This window comes from Python bivittatus, unplaced genomic scaffold (assembly GCF_059951505.1).
Source record: "Python bivittatus isolate LINGU-HERP-01145 unplaced genomic scaffold, Pbiv_v1 ctg000020_np1212, whole genome shotgun sequence".
Classification (NCBI taxonomy): domain Eukaryota; kingdom Metazoa; phylum Chordata; class Lepidosauria; order Squamata; family Pythonidae; genus Python; species Python bivittatus.
Genome location: NW_028277030.1, coordinates 117,457,941 through 117,477,670, shown reverse-complemented (window position 1 = coordinate 117,477,670; position 19,730 = coordinate 117,457,941). Strand labels below are relative to the sequence as shown.

General features: G+C 37.5%; 1 protein-coding gene across 1 annotated transcript in view; it reads left to right on the top strand.

Moving 5' to 3' along the window:
• Positions 1 to 18,691, top strand: part of LRPPRC (leucine rich pentatricopeptide repeat containing) — a 117,455-nt gene extending 98,764 nt beyond the window's left edge. The window contains exons 31-37 of the mRNA XM_007424640.4: positions 3,830 to 4,034; positions 6,843 to 6,973; positions 8,383 to 8,498; positions 13,748 to 13,822; positions 14,704 to 14,788; positions 17,176 to 17,318; positions 18,515 to 18,691. Of these exons, the coding sequence (XP_007424702.2) occupies positions 3,830 to 4,034; positions 6,843 to 6,973; positions 8,383 to 8,498; positions 13,748 to 13,822; positions 14,704 to 14,788; positions 17,176 to 17,318; positions 18,515 to 18,583 (824 nt within the window). The 3' untranslated portion in view covers positions 18,584 to 18,691. The remainder of the gene's footprint in view (positions 1 to 3,829; positions 4,035 to 6,842; positions 6,974 to 8,382; positions 8,499 to 13,747; positions 13,823 to 14,703; positions 14,789 to 17,175; positions 17,319 to 18,514) is intronic.
• The last annotated feature ends 1,039 nt before the right edge of the window (positions 18,692 to 19,730 follow it).

Here is a 19,730-nt window from a genome sequence, read left to right as displayed (position 1 = left end):
AAATATAGGGGCTAGATGTTTGATGGATTAGTCCTGTCAGGCAAGAAGAACACTGATTGTGCAGTCACTGCACTGGCTTCGCTATTGGCTTCTGGGCCCAATTCAAAGTGCTGGTTATTATCTCTAAAGCTCTTTACAGTGCAGTATTAGGATATATCAGGCAACACTTAGCTAAAATCAAATCTGACTGACCAGTCCATTCCCCTAAAGAGGGCCTGTTGCAGGTCCCCATCTCCAGAGGATTCACTGGCATGGGTCAAGCAATAGCCCTCTCAGAGGTGGCCTCCATTTTATGGAACACTCCCCCCTGGGGGTACAGATGGCCTCTAATTTACAGACCTTTCAAAACCTAGCCAGAGTAATGCTGTTCCAGCAGGTGTTTGGCCTTAGAGTAGTTTAATACAGTAGTGTGTGTAATATGTTAGATTTGTACTGATTGTTTTTATTGTTTGCATGGGATTTTAATATATGGTTTGTGTCTTGACTTTATTATACCCCTACCCATAGTCCATCTGGATTTCGGCAAGTATAAATATTGATAAATAAATACTGATGCCTATCACAGTAAAAATTATAATGCAGTGTGAGCTTGTTGCCTGCAATGTTTTCGCAAGGTTTTATGTTCTGCACTCCTGTTTTAAAAGGGGAAACCTGATTTTAAAATGTGCAGTACTCAAGCAAAGCTTGTATATTTACTTTGTCACAGTCTGATTGCAGTGTCTGAATAGACACCATGAAGCAGTTATTACACAGTTCAAGCTTGACACTTGATGTGATAAAGTTAAGTTCAACCAAAGGCATGTGGGCCTTAGGAGTATTCTATAGAATTAGGTAAAAAATGCCTCTTTTGGATTTTGTTTTCATTTATTAAGAAAATATGTTAAAGTAAGCAAGCTACTTTTGAATTCATTGCATTGCTTGGTAAGAGTTAGTAAGGATAATTTACTGTTAGACAAGGCAAGGTAATCTCTGCTCTTTTACTTTCTTTTGCCTGCACAGCAACTTGAGATTAAAAAGATACTGCAACAGACTGTCTTTTTCAGAATGTTCTCAAGATTGCAGCCTAAATTTCCTGCAGCCTTTTTCTCCCCCTCAGACCAACACAGGCTTCCTGCCTCAGCTTTTGTGGGCAGAATGTCTTATTTTCCATCATTTTCAATCCCTGAGGAATTCTCTTGTGTTGAGCAGAAAAACTCACATGGTACAACATCTTCAGGAGTCATCTTCTGGATCTCACCCAACAATTCACTCTTCAGCAGTCTTCTCCAGATTTGCCCTCAAACTGACAATGATTTCAGCAGTATAACAGTATAACAATTCAGGATAGTAAGGCAGCATTGTTCTTACTGAAACCAACCATACATTTTCAGTCTTAAATTGCACCACTCGTTACACTTCCTCCATCAAAGTTCTGCTTCCCAGAGTCTTCTCTTAGGAATCCGCCTCTGATGCCACCTCAACAACTGCTCTTTCTCCTACAGGAACATTTTCCTATGGAAAACTAAGCTCTGTCTTCTATTTTCAGGTTCTACCTATCCACAGAATGCTTGTTTGAATGTATATATGGATACATGAACAGCCTGCATTTAGCCATGGCTGAATGCAGACTGTCACAATATGTTTGCTGCCTATTCTTGATACTTGAAAAAAATGCTAATGATAACATAGCATATATTGTTATGTTACTTGCACATAGGAATCATATTTCAAATGTGAACTGAGAACTGAGGGTTTTACCTGTGATTAAAGTATTAGGATCTGGCCATCCTATTAATTGCCCCTTGGGTTCTGATGGTTTTTGTAAATGTATGAAGAGCAGCATAATAACAAATGAGGCATGAGAAATAAATGCCATAATCCATAGCTGGTTTTAGTTTTTTAATCAACCTGGAAGCATATAAAAATGAGAAATGATGAATTGCTATCTTCTAGAATTGGTTAGAATATATTGATATTCATATGAAAGTGATGTATTTTTTTTACTGGTTTTCTTGGGTGGTGGATTATGGGATATATATGTATTTGTTGCACATGTTGAGTGCACCAGAATTTTTAAAATGAAAATTAACACTTAACTGTCATGGCTAAAAAAGTTGGAATTATAATCTTGATCAATTATACATACATACAAATCAGATGTTTGTAAATTTAGTCTAAATTATAGTGATCAATTTTCAGTAAGGAAGTAGTCACATTTGTACAGTAAAACCTTTTAATTTTAGTAAAACTTTCCAGAAAAAAAGATGTTTCTGGACCTCCATTTAGTGGACTTCAGATGCAACAAACTTTTTTAAAAAAAGATTTCATCTCCAGATATTGTATCTGAAGCAGTCTGAACAATTTTTATATCATTTCTGTAATTATATAATTTATGTCTTTACAGAAATGACACAAGCTAGCATAAAAATATCAATTATGTAATGATATATTTCATCAATTTGATTTAATAGACATTGATTTAAATGGGAACTGCTCCTCCCCACCCCCATCCCCAATGGCCCATTAAATCAAGGTTTTACTGGAATAATATTAGTCTTCAGATTCTGGCAGCATATAAATATGTGAAATAATAAAATAAATAAATAAATATTGCTCTCTAATTATTAATTACTGATGAAAATATGTATGTGCATGTATCTATTCTAATGCTATCTTTTCATTCTTAGTAATCCATATATTTTTTTATACATGTGCCAGTTAGTTCCTTTTAGCAATGTTAGTGGTATGTGGGGGAAGGGACACTGGAAATTTAATTTTAATTTTTAATTATTTAGGGTGGGTAAGTAAACATTGTGTTCAGTGGGACCATTTGGGATTTTGAAAAATTGTTGTGGATGCTCTGGCCACTGTGCCTATTCATAATCAATTAGGATGGAGGCATGGCCAGGCACCAAACATCCATTTACCTGAAGGCAAACTGTTGTGATTATTTCCCACCCTTTCCTCTCGTCCTCTCCTGCCACAGGATGTTCTCTACAACCAGAGAGTGGTTTTTTTTTCCTGTTTAGATATCACACTAAATTCTCTCAGTCGATTATGGTAACATGAGAATGCGGCTTTTGATTCAGCTGTAAATATGTTCCATACTCCTTTTCAAAAAAATCTTTTGGAAGGAATGTTGCAGGGTTTTAACCTTTCCACTGCTGCTGTTAGCTGTAGGACCTACCTGAGAATAAGCAGAAAAGATTGGGATATTTTGATATATGACAGAGGGTTTTATCATAAAAATTGGGTAGAATGAATAATTAAGTGTTGATTATTTTGTTTTTCAAGTTACCATTTTCAAAAGCAAGTATCAAAAGTTGAACTGAAATTTATCATAGGTGAGCACTATGGAGTTGTCGGCCAACTGCATAGTTGACCCATGAACCTGCCATTTTTTACCCTCGAACCCCTCCAAGATGGTGGTGCAGGTTCTGAACATCTTTTAGTGGTGAACAACATAAAAATTGTGTGTTGGACCATTGATCAGCTTAACAAACCTAGAAAAGCAGTGTTTGAGGAGGTGGTGGCATGGAAACATGGTACTTTACCTACCTAGTATCATCAGTGCATGATTCCCTTGCCTACTGTGGCTGTTAACTATTAAAAGATAAGGAGGTAGGCTTGGAAATGTGGACCAAGCCATCAAAATCTTACATTCAAGATATACATAGGAACAAATATGTTTTGAAGAACAGACTGAAAAAGCTATGGCAAGCTTGAGGAAAAAGATTGGTAAGATTTTTCAATCTTTTTCTTATTGTTAATTAGATTTATAAATATGTAGTGTAATATCAAGATCTACTATTCTCTTGAATAAAGTCTCTTTTTTAAATCTCTTCAACAGAAGCAATGTCTTCTCTCCAGACCCTTCTTAAAAATAATAAGGAACCCACTCAACTAGCAGTTACTCGGCTTGTTCAGGCATTCGCTCAGAAGGGAGATGAAGAGAGTATAAGGGAAATTGAGAAATTAATAGAACCCCTCCATGGGACTCTTAAATTGCGAAGAATGCTTTTCATCAACAACACCGTGTTGGCTCGCATTAAGAAGTAAGCAACTCAATAGTGGATACTGCTTCTTTGTACTAGTGGGGGAAACAAGCATATGGTGACCTTGTTCTGTTGTCAGTAACCTTTTCTGTTATAATAGTTAAATACATACTAGAACTGGCTGCCATTGAAGATTCTTATCCTAGAAACAATGAATGTTGGAGTCTAATGAAATGCAAAAAGTGCAGGTTATTATTAGATAAGTGAACTTGCAGTAGGCTAATGATATCAAACTTACATGCTTATAAAACTCTGCCTACCTCAGTGAAGCATTGCCTTAGCGAACTCGTGTTAATGCTGTAATTCACAGCACAGTGCCCACCTGTTTAGGCCAATAAGCTTTACATGTGTGTTACATTTGCTTTGCACTCCTGTGATAATGCAGAATAATAAAAGATTAGCATGCAGATTATGAGTGACCTTAAAATAAATAAATGCAATTAATTGTCTAATGAAATGTTGGAAAATCCTTTTCAGATAATACAATATTTGGGGACATAGTACATTCCAATTACACTGTCTTTGTTGTCTTTACAGTATTAGTGCATAAATATCAACTGTATGTTTTCTGACATATTCTGGCTTCATTGAATGGTTTGATAGCACTTATTTAATGTTGGGTGTCTATGGGCTTATATCCATAAAAAATTCTTTATTTCTTTCTACTTCTTGTATGCACTGAATATATTTTAAATATATCAGTTAGCTGTACTCTGTCCTATTTATTTCACTTTTGTACCATCCTCTCAAATAAATTCAGTTGTTTTGACTCAGTCAATAGTTTGGTAGAATTATGTTACAGGTATGTATACCCCAGGCATATAAAATTATTGAGGATAGTCCTAATAAAGACTGGCAAGATAATTTGAAAAGGGAGAGGAATTTGGATAGAAAAATTGAAGAACCATTTTAACAAACCCATTTCCAAGCTCATGCTCTCTGTTTCTGGACATGTTTTAGCATCCTTCTAAGGAGAAGTAAGTGTTACACATTCTTAATGATATCCAAAATCCCTCATTAAAAACAGTTTAAACAACTAGTCTTTTGGAAATGTTTGCAGAATCAATCTCTCTTTTAAATATATATTTTATATAGAATATTATATTCTATTGTTTAGTTAGTAGCTCGTAACTAGTTAAACAGCTAGTTACCAGTCAACCAGACATCGTGATAGTAGATAAAGACCAGAAGACAGCGGTAGTGATAGATGTAGCAGTGCCAAGTGACAGCAACGTCAGGAAGAAGGAGCATGAGAAGCTGGAGAAGTACCAGGGCCTGAAGGAAGAACTAGAGTGGATGTGGAAAGTAAAGGCCAAAGTGGTCCCAGTGGTGGTAGGCGCACTCAGGGCTGTGACTCCTAACCTGGGAGAGTGACTCCAACAGATCCCAGAACAACATCAGAGCTCTCTGTCCAGAAGAGTGCAGTGCTAGGAACAGCTAAGATGCTGTGCAGAACCCTCAAACTTCCAGGCCTCTGGTAGAGGACCCGCGATTGAGGAAGACACATACCAGCCATAGGGGTGAGAGGGGAGTTTTTTAATAAAATATACATTTTATATACAATTGTTATTAGTTAATTTTAATATGGATATTTATATTTTTATTGTTTTTACTGTTTTGGAATCTAATTGTGAGCTGCCCAGAATTGCCCTCTGGGGCAGATGGGCAGCATATAAATTTAATTAATTAAATAAACAAACAAACAAACATAAATTTAACATCAGGAAAGGTCCAGAGTACACATATAAGGTATCTGTCAGGTGGAAGGACATGGTAACAAACAATCAGTACAGTTTTTTGCCATATTATGTTGAGCCCAGTTATCTATTTGTTCTACTCTGTTTTTATTAACAAATTCAGACATGTTGTCAGCTGACTCCAGGGAGAAAATCCTGCTCCATTTAGAATTCAGTACCTTTCTGAACTGGCTGTTAACTATGAACTTCCAGGTGTCAGTATCTTAAGTATGATATTTGTCTAAGTATGTCCACATCTTGTTGCAACCAGGCTCTGAAGAACAGTCATCTGCAGCTCTTTTTAAAATCAAAGGCACAATGAGCTGCATTTATTTCTTATGACTACAGTATTTTTGTTGCCATCATTTCTGTTACACTACAAAGAAAAAAATTGTAGACAAAACTATTAAACATGTCAATGGGTAGTCATGGAAGGGCAAGGAGGTACAAATGGCACATATACATCATGATGCAAACGATGAGGCCTACCTACTTGTGTCAGATGTTGTGACACAAGTACTAAGTAGTGTCCTTTGTGCAATGCTATCAAGACACACACGTCATCATTTTGACATCATGGCTGCTTGTTACAGACACTGCTGAACATATCACATTTAATACAGTTGTGTTTCTATCCAAAAAGGTTACTCTGAAAAATTCAAGAAAATATTTAATGCTATAAACATGCTATTTAATTTGTGGTGCATCTCTTGTTTTCTTGGGATTAAAAAAAAAAATTACTTTGTCTTATTTCAAAGGTAACTAACCCACAAGTAACTTTGCTCTGTTACCCAAAAAAAAAAAAAGGTAATGTTATTCAGCGGTAGAAAAGGCCATCATAGTTCATTTCTGAAGGAAATGGCATTGGTACTGATGTTACGCACTCAGCCACAAACTTGTTTCACTTTGTGTTATAACAGTATCTGCATGAGTGGAGTGATGGGTACTTTTAATGTTGCTATTCTGTGTAATATTAATGTAGTAATAGAGTAAAACATTCATGTTCTTGCTTTATTGGCATATGAACTCTAATGTTAGAAACTCAGCTAATGCAACTTTTTCCTTTCACCAGTAATAACTGTGATGCTGCTACAGAATACATTGAGGAAAAATTCATTTCTAGACAGCTGACTGAAGATGCAGACATATCCTTTGTATTCAAAAAATTGATGGAGGACCAAGAGGAAACAGCTTTGGAAAAACGTAGGTTAGCATGGCAAAAAAGTCCCCTGGTATCACCAGCTTACAAAAAACTTCAGTAGCTTAGCTGTCTTGTATGCCTCTGTAAATATTTCCTACTTGCTCAGTTCTTGCCACAGATGATGAAGCAAGTGTTGTTTCTAAGCCTTACGTAAACTCAACCAGCATTTTGTGCTAATTTCAAAAGGAGCATCACCTGTAATGGAGTTTTACTGCCACAAAGAGCTTAGGTCAATCTTTTTCAAACTTGGCAACTTTAAGATGTGTGGATTTCAACTCGTTTGACGTAGGTGAAAAGCTTACCATTTCCAAAATCTGCCAAATGTTGGGCTGCGTGATTGCTGGGACAGGGTGGGACAGCAAGTTTTGACATTAGAGGAGAACCATCCCAAGTGATTTCTATGATAGCTGGGAAGTGGAATTCTGAGATTGGATCTCCCCCTGCAAGGATAGCCTTTTCTCTTTGCCCACAGAGGGGGCATTCTGTAATAAATAATCCTGTATTGTAGGATTGCAGTGCTAATAGGTTTAATTCGTTATTGATGATAGGTGTTCATTTATTCATTACTTCCATTTTTGCCCCAACCTTTCAACCCCAAGAGTACTCAAGGCAGCTAATAGACAAAAACCAAAAATCAAATGTAACTATTTGAATATAAAAATAGTTTTTAAATCAGTAGCTAAACCCATCAGTTTAAGTTGAAGGGTGAAATCGCCACAGTGTGATTTACAAAATAAAAAGTTTAAAGCAATAAAATATGCTACAAATGAAAAGTAGCAAAAATTGATAAAGTGCCATAAAAAATATTAAAATGTATAAAATGGGAGGGGGGCATCCAGTCATCTAAAAAATGGCTGAAACACCAGGGATTTGAAGGGCCTATTTTTTAAAATGCTTATAAATAACTCTCTCAGGCTCCTTACAGCTAAATACAATCAGAAAAACAAGATTAACAGACAGTTTCATTTATTGGGTTTAATATAAAAAAAAGTAAGGGCTAGGATACAGAATCTTGGAAACTGAATAAGCAAAATGCCGATCCTTATTTATCAATGAATTTATTAACATGGTGTATCTGAATTCTTTGAACCACTTTTTCCCACAGTACAAAACTGAAGGAATAACTGCCTTTTTCCCTAGGTTATGGTCAAAAAAGTCAAGTTGATGGCCATGACAGTATAATCAAAGCTTTGTCTGTTTTTAATATGTGATGCAGATTTTGACTTTTTTTACCATTTCCTGCAAACACCCCTGCATTGCAACAACCATCTGCTCTTTATTCGTGATTTTGAAATACTCCATTTTCTTTCCCAGCCTCAATGATTTCTCTTACAAATCCTTATATCAATAAGTCTTATTTTATTTTTTTCCCCATAAAATTAATTTTATTTATTTATGCATTCATTTACAGTGGGTGCCGTGGCTGAAAGATTGGCAAATCAGTTTGGAATTTATAAGCCTGTTACAAACCTTTTCTTTCAGTACATAGAGCAAGGAAGAGTGAATGATGCTGAGCTTCTTCTACAGGTAAGAATATACCTGGGCACTAAACTCTTTAAAAGTAAATAAAATTTATTTAAGTGTAGAGAAGTTTGAAGGCATGTGTGTACATATTAGAAAGATTCCATGGACAAGATATACTAAAGGCTTTATCATACATTGTATCCAGACATTACTATAATTTTTATAGTAATTTAATCACTGTATAGGTAGTCCTCACTTAATGACCATTTGTTTAACGATGGTTCAAAGTTACGACAGCTTTGGAAAGGGTGCTTTATGGTCTGTAAAGCACTTCTGGCTGTCGTAAAATGTTGCCCACCCCTGCCCCCATGGTTGCATTGCCGCATTTTGGGTGCTTGGTAACCGGCTTGCATTTACGACCAGTTGCCAAGTGCCCCACGATCATGTGATTACCATTTGCAATCTTCTCTGCTGGCTTCCCCATTGGAAGCTTCCAGGGAAGGTTGCAAGTGGAGGGGATGCGGCAGTGTGCAGGAATGGAGCTCAAATCCTGAAGATTTGAGCTCTGTTCCTCCAGCCCCACTAAGGATTTCTCCTCCCTTTGCAGTGTTTCCCCTCTCCTCTCAGCAGCGGGAAGGAACAGAGGTCAAATCCTGAAAATTTGAGCTCTGTTCTTCCAGCCCCAGAAAGGATTTCCCCTCCATCCACAGAGGGGAGGGCAAACCCTTCCACGGCTTTAGGAACGTTTGAGAGTGAAAGGGCTCCCTGCTGGGAGGATTTCAGCTCTACACGAGCTAAAACTGTCTGGCTAAAACTGTCTGGCGGGCAGCCCTTTTGCTTTCAAAGAGCTGCCTGCTGGGAGGATTTCAGCTCTGGCTGAGCTGAAATCCTTCGTCCGACAGCTCTTTCATTCCATTCGCATAATGACCTGGGAGATCGCTTAACGACCACAACTGGAAGTGCCCAGATTGCAGTCATTGAGCGAAGCAGTCACATGAGTGTCTTGTTTAACAACTGCTTCGCTCAGCCACTGTGATTCCAGTCCCAATTGTGGTTGTTAGGCAAGGACTGCCTGTAATTTTTTTCGGGTATATAGTTGTTTTTTATTTTTTATATTTTTGGAAGTAGGTGAAATTAAACGGTTCTAATGTTCTAGAACAAAGGAACAAGTGCTTTTCAGAGTAATGTAGTCTCTAATGTAGTGTATCTTAAATATGCCACTTTTATTAGTAGTTTGTCCTGGATATAGTATATTCTGCTTCTTACAGACTTGCTATAAATCATCTCTGGGTTCCTGTCTGAGGAATTAGAAGGCCTGCTTTGCTCCAGGGCAGGTGGGAGAGGGACTGCCAAGGAAGGACAGCCAAGGCTGTATTTTTTGATAAAGGATTTTCAGTCTACTTTTGATGGAAAATTAAGATTAAAAATTCAGTGAATATGGTTTGACATTATCCAGCTACTTTCAAGCAAAAATTGGGGTTTTATTTTTTCAAACAGTGGTTTCCTTAGCTTTTGAATAGCTAAACTGTTCAAAGGTGTTTTTTTTTTTTAAAAGCAATTAATCTGGCATGTTAACTGACAAATGCAGTGAACCATATTCTCTCCCTTTTAGAATTGGCAGTCTTCAGGGAATGGGATGACCATGTTTGTGCTACTTTAACAGGGCTAAATATAAAGCTGAGAAAAATGCAGAACAAACTGAGTGATAAGAGCTGGCACTGGGAATGTACACAAACAGGCTTCAGCAGGCTGACTTTCCCAGCAGGTGGCAGTCAGAGAACCACAATGATCCAGCAAATTGTGGGCTTTGTATAAGCTCCCCCTGTCAAACAGAGGCCTGCTTCCAGTATCTGATAAAAAAAAATACTGCTTTATATGCCTGCTCTTGCTTAGCTGCTGAACACTTTAAAGGGGTAATTGAAAGAAAAACACCCTCTCTACTAATCAGAACATTTTGCGGCATCTGGGGAGATTAGGTGATGGGACTGTGTGGCTTTTGTCTGCTGCTTATAAAATTAAGAAAACTTTATATTGAGTGCTTGGTTATTGTCTGGCCATTGAAGAGTTCTGCTAGCTTTCCATGGACCATATATTCACTATGAATAGCTTATCTAGGATGTTAGATTTTGTTTAATTTCTGCTCAAGGAAATGACTGGTTTGGATTTGGTCATGGAAAATCAGTGAGCAGATTTATAGTGTTCTTTTTAAAACATTTCCTGTTTTTCGAAGACAGCTGGATGGTTAGCTAAATGTATTTCCTATTATTGATATATTTTAGAAGACAAAGTATGTTACATTATGAAATTAGGGCTGGAGTTCTTTGTTTTGGGTTTTTATAAGTATCTTTGTAAAATATTTTTAGTTTCATTTAAAATTAATGCAAATATTTAAATACGTTGCTTTATCTTACTGGTACTGTGGACTTACCTGACAGCTGTGTGTGTGTGTGTGCGTGTGTGTGTGTGTGTGTGTATAGATATAGATATATAGATATAGTTTTGTACAAAGTTACTGTAATAGAACATCATTTATGGGATTTGCCAAAGCAGATTCTCTGGTTTACCATTCTTAGATTGTCAAGGGTCCCCTTTACTGTGTTAAGATCAAGAGAAAGGAAGAGCCATGCAACTTGTCTTAGCCTCCCTCTCTCAGCATCCCAGGTGTTGGTGGTGGGGGTGAGAAGAAGAGCGAGGCATCATTTATTAGGTTTTCCTTTGTTCTCTTCTTGTTCCTCATAAATACACTACTCAGGTTATGGTGGACTACAAGATGAATGCCATGGAAAGTGGTTGATAAACTGCTAATTCTTCTCCCCTTTGCTCTAACCCAGCCCTTGAATTAGTTCAGATTCTCAAAGGATAAACTATGAGTCCTTTGAAGACAGCAATAAATATTGTTCAAGTTAGTGAAAAATGCACTAAGAGATGGTATCAGTATAGATAATCTGTATCTAATTCCATATGGGAGTTTTGAACAATATCTCTTAGTTTCTCATCTTCTAGCACTGACACTTACAAAAGCTATGATACCTTTTTAAAATGGTTGCAATATGCTTCTGGGTCATTAACTTTTGTTTTAAGTTAAAAATTCCACTTAACCTGCCCCAATTTATGGTAGAATCCTACCATATATTTTAAAGGCTTTTTAAAAAAGATTGCTTGTTAGAAGTGGCTAATTCCACTTCTACAGGCTACGTATGAAATCAGAGACTCTTTTATCTATCAGTTCATGCATAGATCATAATTCTGTTGTGGTTGTCCAGAATCGGGTTACACATACTGTTCGGGTTGATAAATTTTGTTTTACTCAGGTTTTAGGACAGTATTTTGTGACTATCTCTCAAGGAAGGTGACTATATATTTCCCTACGCAATGCATTATTTAATTGAGGAATGGAATTAAGGAATCAGAAATAGCATTTTGCTATTATATTACATGTTGTTTATTTTAAGATGCCCTTCACAAAAGAGTTTCATATCCTAAGTTGTGATAAGTCTGTGAATGAATGGTGCAGCAGAGGGATAGCAACTCATGATTCAAAGAGCACATACCACTGTTGATGACTGCTAACACTACTGCTAAAGCTTGGTGATAAAATACAGCAAAACTCAAAAACACATTTTCTGTGCTTGGTCCCTGACCATTATGGGTTTGGAGCAAAGAAGACGACGAAAGAGGAGGAGGAGGAGAAGGCGAATTATTGTTGTTGTTGTTGTGTCTTTTAATACTTGAAACATTGTGTTTCCGTAGTTTAATTTTTGTCACTCATTGGACCCCTGCAATGCAAAATTCTTTGAGTTTGTGCAACAGCCTAGCCAGACAGTTCTGCAGCTAATAGTTTGTTGAATTAAAGTGTCTTCACAGAAATCTGTAGCAGAAGGATAACCCACAGATAATATGCATGCCCCAGCTCCATTTTGTGTCTTCTGGAGCCCACCCAAATTATGCTGATTAAATTCAGCAACAAATAATCATATTTGTAGCTTTTTTTAAATTTAAAAGAAATAAACTGAAAAGGTTTGTGAACTATCTGATAGTACATCTGTCTTGAGTCCTCTCTCTCTCTCTCTCACACACACACACACACACCAGACTCAAGGGGGTCAGAAAAAAGGCTAAAGGGCTCTCCCACACCATGTTGCCCTGCTTCCTGCAGCCCTCAGAGGTTTAAAACCTTTTAAAAAAAAAAAAAAGCATCCCTCCAGCTGCTAAAAGATTGTGGAGTCCTTGGGTTCTCTGAGCTTGGCTGTTTTCTTGCAGATGTTTCATTACCTGACTAAGTAGCATCTTCAGTGCTCGCTGAAGATGTTAACCTAGCCGGGTAACAAAACATCTGCAAGAAAACAACCAAACTCAGAGAACCCCAAGGACTCCACAGTTCAACCCTGAGCTACAGATATTCTCTTCTGTTGGTGCTAAAAGATTGCCCACCCCGATTTACAGGACTTGCTTATAAAGTATTTCCGTATGTCCCTAAACAAAGGGGAATAGGAGGTTTTAACATTGACGGGTTGGGGGGGAGGGAGAGTCAGTGTATATTTTTAAAATTTTCAAGGAATGAGTAAAAGAAAAAAAAAAACAGTAAATCAGACAATGTTTTAGTTTTATTGTCTGCTTTACTGTTTTTCTTTTCTTTCCCTCTTTAATAGAATTTCTGAGATGGGACAGACACTTGATTTTTCGGGTCTGTCAAAGAAACTTTTTTTGAGTTTAACTTTTGTCTCTTGAGCACTGGCTGTCTGTTGCAGAGAAAGCCTTTTATAAAATAGAGAGATTGAAATCAGTCCTTTTGTATGCGTAAGTGTAGGTAATTATACTTTAAAGAGAACTTGCTTTGTACATTTTAATTTTTATAAAGAAACGAGCAGTTATCTCTCTGACACCTTATTAAATGTATAATTAACCTTATGATCCCTGCCTCACTTGTGAATGCTTGGCAGAATAATTGGAGAGGAATAGTGTTCCCCCCTCTCTTTCTTTTACAGTCCTAAATCTCTTTTCTGTGGGATGTTAAGCCATTTCTTCATTTTCTTCTTCCTTTTCAGCAAACATAATGTTTATAATGCCAAGAATAGCATTTGCCAGGAAAAAAAGAAAAAATAGGTCTTAGAATCCCATTTATTTTCCTTTCTCCGGGTTTTTAATAGTGGTTGACCATTAAAGCCTTTGGTAATAATATATTATTGGTTATTGTGAACTTTTCTAATTGAAAGTTTTCACCTTAGGTAGATTTTATTTATCAAGATATTACAGTTACTTTGCTCATTTAATTTTCTCTCTCTCTCTCCCCCCCCCCCCCGGTCTCTTTCAAGAGAAACAAAGCAATAGGTGAACAAAGGAGTTACATCATAGCTTTTCTTATACGGAAAGCCAAGACCAAAGGACAGGTATATAAACTTTTTTTTTTAATTTGAATGTAATTAGCATATTCTTTGTAACGTCTTTACGTAATTGTGTTCTGATGTCAGCATTTGCACTGTTGAGCATTATCACAGGGATGTTAACATTGTACTTTCTCAACCCAAGAAAAAGGGAAATATCCCAATTTAATCAATTAAGATGGGGGACAAGGACATGCAGGTTCAAATCCCTGTTAGCCTAACCTGCCTCCCTAAGTATTAATCCATTTTAGAAAAAGTATCTGTGTTGAATGAATTATGTGGGGTTATGGGCATAGGTTTGGTTTTTTATGCAACTTTTTTCCCCCTCAACACTGAAAGTGGTGTTAACTAACCAGTTGTGTGACAAATGTGATAAGAATTCCAGAAATCATGGCAGATGTTCAGCCTGGCTCTACATGTCCACAGTTATCACTTAAGAAACAGTGAGGCAGGTCTTCCCTTTTTCAAATACAATTTTAAATTTTAAGATAACATCTTATTTTCTTTTGATTTTAAAGTGAAGAAACATGCATGATTTATGACTTGAATGAAGGGAATGGCTATAGCTTAGGAATAAAACACATAATTTGTATGCTGAGTTCCCCAGGTTAAGTCCCCAACATCTCAGATAGATTTTGGAAAAACCTTTGTGAAATCCTGGAGAACTGCTTGTAATAGACAACAACGAGGAGGAGGAGGAGGTGGAGGTGGCGGTCTTATGGTACAAGGCAGTTTCCTATATTTCTCCCCTTGGTTTTTCTAATAAGCTGTCCAGATTGCTTTTTCTGCTGAGAAACATCTCAGAATTCAAGCTGTAGCATTTTTTTCCCTCCTTAGCCCTAAATCTTTATGAAGGGTGTTTCTCTAATATTCTTTAATTTTTCTAGAGCAAAATAATCAAGACTTTATGGGACCTGATACCTGATCTCAAAGATGAAAACATTCTGTGCCACTACCTCATGAAAAGCTACTGTAAGATTTTGTTTTTTACATTTACATATTTGCATTTTGATGGTAACCTTTGATGCAAATACTGTCAACAGTTTGTTAAATTTTAAAAATGGCTAAGTTTGAGGAAATCTTTTGGAAACTTTCAGAAGGTGGATGCTGTTAGGACTGCTCCAGGCTACTCCATTGAAAGGAAAGAAAGCACCAGTGAAGAATGTCATATATCCACCACAAGTTGGAGTAGACCATATTGAGCTAGGTGGTCCAATGGGCCATTGTAATGCCAAAGGTTTACAAAGCTGTGTTTTTTGTCATGTACTTCTTGCTGGCTTGCCTATTTGTGCATATCAGTTTCAAAATTCCATGTTTTTTATTTAAAAGATTTAACCATTTTTTGACAATGAACATTTTTCACAGCATTAGAATTCTGTCCTACCACAAGTATTAGTTGTTGATGCTCAGTTTCTGAAAACACATAAGGAGTGACATCGTTTTGTAAACATTGGGTATTATGATATTTTGGCATTTTAAAAAATGTAGCATCTCATGAAAAAGAAATGTGGATGGGAGTTATAGGAGCTGAAACCCACCACATTTGGAGGTAGAACAGTGTTGTTTAAACCCTCCAGAGAGTGAGTTATACAGATCAGACCTCCTGCAAAGCCAGCAAACCAATAGATATTCATTCGGTTTTTCTTTGAGACTAACCCTCTAGGATCCTGTTCTTGGTGCGTATGTATAGGTGGGCAGTGAGGTAGGAGAAGCTCTTCATCCTGTTAGTCTTCCAAGAATAAAGAATTACTAAGAAAACGTCTCAGTTATGCAGTCCATTAAACATAATCTCACTATTCTTTCATACAATAGATACTTCCATTTTAAAGGAATGGGAAGTTAACAATTTCTATTATACCTTTATTAAATCATCACTTTCTGCAGATTCTGAAGCCTCCCACAGTTAAAAAGCAACTCTTCTACTTGCAGCTGTGAGTGGGGAGTTTCTTCTTGGCAAATGGAGGGGTCTGAAGCATACACCTCTACAGAATATAAGCTTTTTAGTTAAGTAACTCCCTGTTGGAAAGGCAGATACCAAAAGGTAAATGAAAATCAAATCAGTTCAGCATAATTTCCCAAGCCCTTCTGAAAGACCTGTTTAGTGTTTCTGTCACTCATTGCATGAAGAAGCAAAGCAAGGACAGTCAATGCTTTGCTGCACAAGCTCTGTAGGAAAACATAGGAATTAGTAGTGCTGTGTTGGGCAGAGCTGTAAAGGCACCTCTATAGAGTCTCTGGCAAGGGCTCAGTTGCTTTAGGGTGAAAGCTGTAGTGTAAAAGCAACCTCTGCTGCTTATCAAAGCAGAAGACCATCTTTAGGAGTTTCATTACTTTTTAAATAGGAAATATTAACCAGAGTTGGAAGTGTCTTCATTTCCTAACAAACTCACATCTCATCAGTATTGTGAGCAACCAGTTTTAAAAGGATACAGAAGCATTCAACACCACTGATAACTGTTTTGATTGGTTTGTGTTTCATGTTGTTGGAAACAGAGCTGTAGAAGGTTCACTATGAAGCAAAATGGCTGCCAGATGAGGGTAGTAACTGTAAGAACAAGGGACTTGATTTACCCCTCAGCAGTTCCACAGGAAAGTCTCTAAACTTTCTGCTGATCAGCCTTTGTAATGAATCAAGAAGCAAATTTAATCTGCTGTTACAAAGCTTTATTTCATTTAATCACACCAATTAATCGATTCTGCCTTGTGGACCAACTTCAGATCTACAGAGCCCAGCATTGTTTCACTGGGATGAGTGGATTTACTGTAGAGCAACAGATTGAGCTTGTTGGCCACTTTCAAACCGCATCTTGGCTTTTCTGAAGCTTGGAGCTAGATACAGTGGTACCTCGGTTCACGAACTTAATTCGTTCCGCGACTCTGGTCGCGACCCGAATTGGTCACAACCCGAATCAAATTTTCCCATAAGGTTCAATGTAATTACGGTTAATCCGTTCTGAACCATATGTATTTTTTTTTTTAAACCACAAAAATATGACACAAAGTACAGTACGAAGAGAGAGAACGCTAACCTTGCTCAAGGCAACTTCTGGCATGGAGGACAGGAAGGCGGGTGGGGAGGCGGTTATTGCTTGGAGGGAGAGTCCCCCTCCCTACAAGAAGCCATGACCACGTGTCACGGCAGGGAAAATGGCCGCGGATCCTATTCGTCACCCGATCTGGCGTTCGCGAACGGAAGCAAAATTTTGTGAACGGTGCTGTTCGTGACCCGAATTGGTCGTGAATAGAAGCGTTCGTGACCCGAGGTACCACTGTATTTCTGAACACAAAACATGCTGTTTGAGAGAGAGAGAAACTGTTTTAAATACCTACAATTTATTTGGTTCGTTTTTCCTTTTTAGACTTAGAAAGGGATGTAGTTTCTTCTAAAGCTCTGTATGAAAAAATGAAAGCAAAAAGTATGGACTTAAACGAGCTGTCTTTGAAACGTTTGGCAAACCTTCTGAGAGAATCTGGAGAACCCGTTCCCTTCACTGAACCTCCTGTGAGTGTTTACTGATTATCTGAAAAAAATCTTTGCAAATATGCTTGGTGAATTTTAATAAAGCTTGTCATGCTTAATTTTGTTCAGATTAAAGTATCTCAGAGAACACTCATTGTTTTACTCTAGTGTGAGACCTCATTAGCAGCCACCAGTGCACCCTTCTGCACCCGGCAGCAGCCACTACCGGCCCAGCTGCGCTTGTGTGGGGCCATGACAGCCACTGGCACACCCTCCAACACCCAGCAGCAGCCATCCCCTGCCCAGCCACACTCACGCCGCACCACAGCAGCCAGCATGCTTGTGACCCGCCCAGGACTTGCAGCTTCCTGCCGGCCTCCCCATTGATTTTGCTTGTTGGAAGCCGGCAGGAAGTTACAAGGGGGTCCTTGCTTAACAATGGCAACGGGGACTGTTGGGATTGTCATCACTAAGCAATGTGGTCATGTGACATCACGCTTTATGACCACATTGTTTTGCAATGGAAAGTCTGGTCCCAACTGCCATCATTAAGCAAGGACTACCTGTAGTTTATAAATCTTTTCCAAACATCTTAAGTAAGACAACAGTATGAACTCTTTCAAGCAGCTTGATTGAGCTTTGCTAGCTTTCCCAGTCCAAACACAAATCTTTGCCTCATCTGTACATGAGTTTCATTGAGGGAAACAAAGATATAAACAAAATATCTTTTGAAATAACTTCCTCTGTATTTTACTTAGGAACAAGACTTAATGTAAATGTCATTGGTACTGTTTTCTGGCTAATGCTGCAATTGTCTGGAAGTCATTTTTTGAAGATTTGTGTTCTGTGATGGTAGGAGATCCTAGCTTTTCATACATACAGGAAGGGGCTGATCTATAATTGGATAAACCATGTTTGTGGTCATGGTAGCAGAAAACCTCCTGCTGATATTCTTCTGTTAAATGTATTTGTCACTTTTCCTTAACTCAAAATCATCAAAGCCCATGATGGGCTTGTCTTGATATGTGTAGGTAGTTGCCCTTCTAATTTATAAGAGTAGCAATCCTTGCCCGTTAAAAATATCCTTATGTTTTTAAAGTCATTGCCATTAGAGTAGATATATCAAATATCTGATATAGAGAAGGTCCAGGGATTTCATGTGGAATTTGCTTCGTGTATGTGTTAAAATATGGCTTATTTGCTTTCTCACTTCACTTTCTTGCTTTTTCCTACTGTAGGAGAGCTTCACATTCTACGCAGACAAGTTAAGGAATGAAAAGGAGTCACATTCAACAGATGAAGATTAACCTTTTAATATATTAACTTCTGTTAGAAATACTGTGATGATTGTAAAAGACCCTGTTTGAAATTCTGTGTTATTGTCAGAGAGAAAAATAAAGATGAAAAAAATAGGATTTTCTGTGTAATCTAACTGACTTCTGTATCATTACAAATTTACAATGGCTTTACTCTGAAGGTTGCTTTTGCTGCTAGCAAAAATTATATATAGAAGAGTATATGGGAACTCTATATATCATTGCTACTTCATTTCTTCAGGTCTGCATTCATTTTGCTACCCACTTCTGTGCCAGTAGAATTCTGGCTTCATAGAATAAAGTTGTGCATGTGAAATTGTATGCATGATTTGTTTTAAAAAATCAAGAAAAGAGTGGTTTGATTGTAAGCAATGGGAGACTAGCACAAAGAACTAAGGTAGTAACTACAATGGGTGACAGACAGTTGTAGTCGACCAACAGAAGGAGTTGTGATTTTTCCAAAATCCTTCTGATCCCTAAAAACTCTTCATTTTTTTAAATGCCTTCTGACTGCGTTCCCAACCTTTTCTCACAGATAAATGGAGTAAAATAAGGATTCTTCTGTTGCCAAATTTAGCTGCAGCAATTGGATTTCAGGTTTCTGTTGCTCTTTCAGAGGTGCAGAATTCACTCAGACCCCAAAACCATATGTAATCCTCCTCCTCCTCATTATTAAGTTGTATATATTTCCTTGAAAAAGTCAATTTCTTTTCAGAAAGCCTGCAAGTTTCATTAATAGTCATTGTGCTAGTGCAAAGCTCTGTAGTTATGTTTACTTTACAGATACAGCATAACAATTAGAATGCTATGCTATTATGCTGTGAGATGGGCAGCTGTATAAATCAAATAAATAAATCGATCAGAGATAATTCACTTCAGCCAATGTTTCAGTTGTCTATGTCAAATTTTGAACAATTACTGATTCATCTAGGACAGTGTTGTCCAAACTTGGCCACTTTAAGATGAGTGAACTTCAACTCCCAGATTTCCCCAGCCAGCCATTGGGAATTCTGGGAGTTGAAGTCCACTCATTTTAAAGTGGGCAAGTTTGGACAACACTGATCTAGGATATTAATGTTAAGTTCATTTTTCATTAGTGGTACCTGTGCCATAGATTCCATTGTTAACTTTTTTGTAA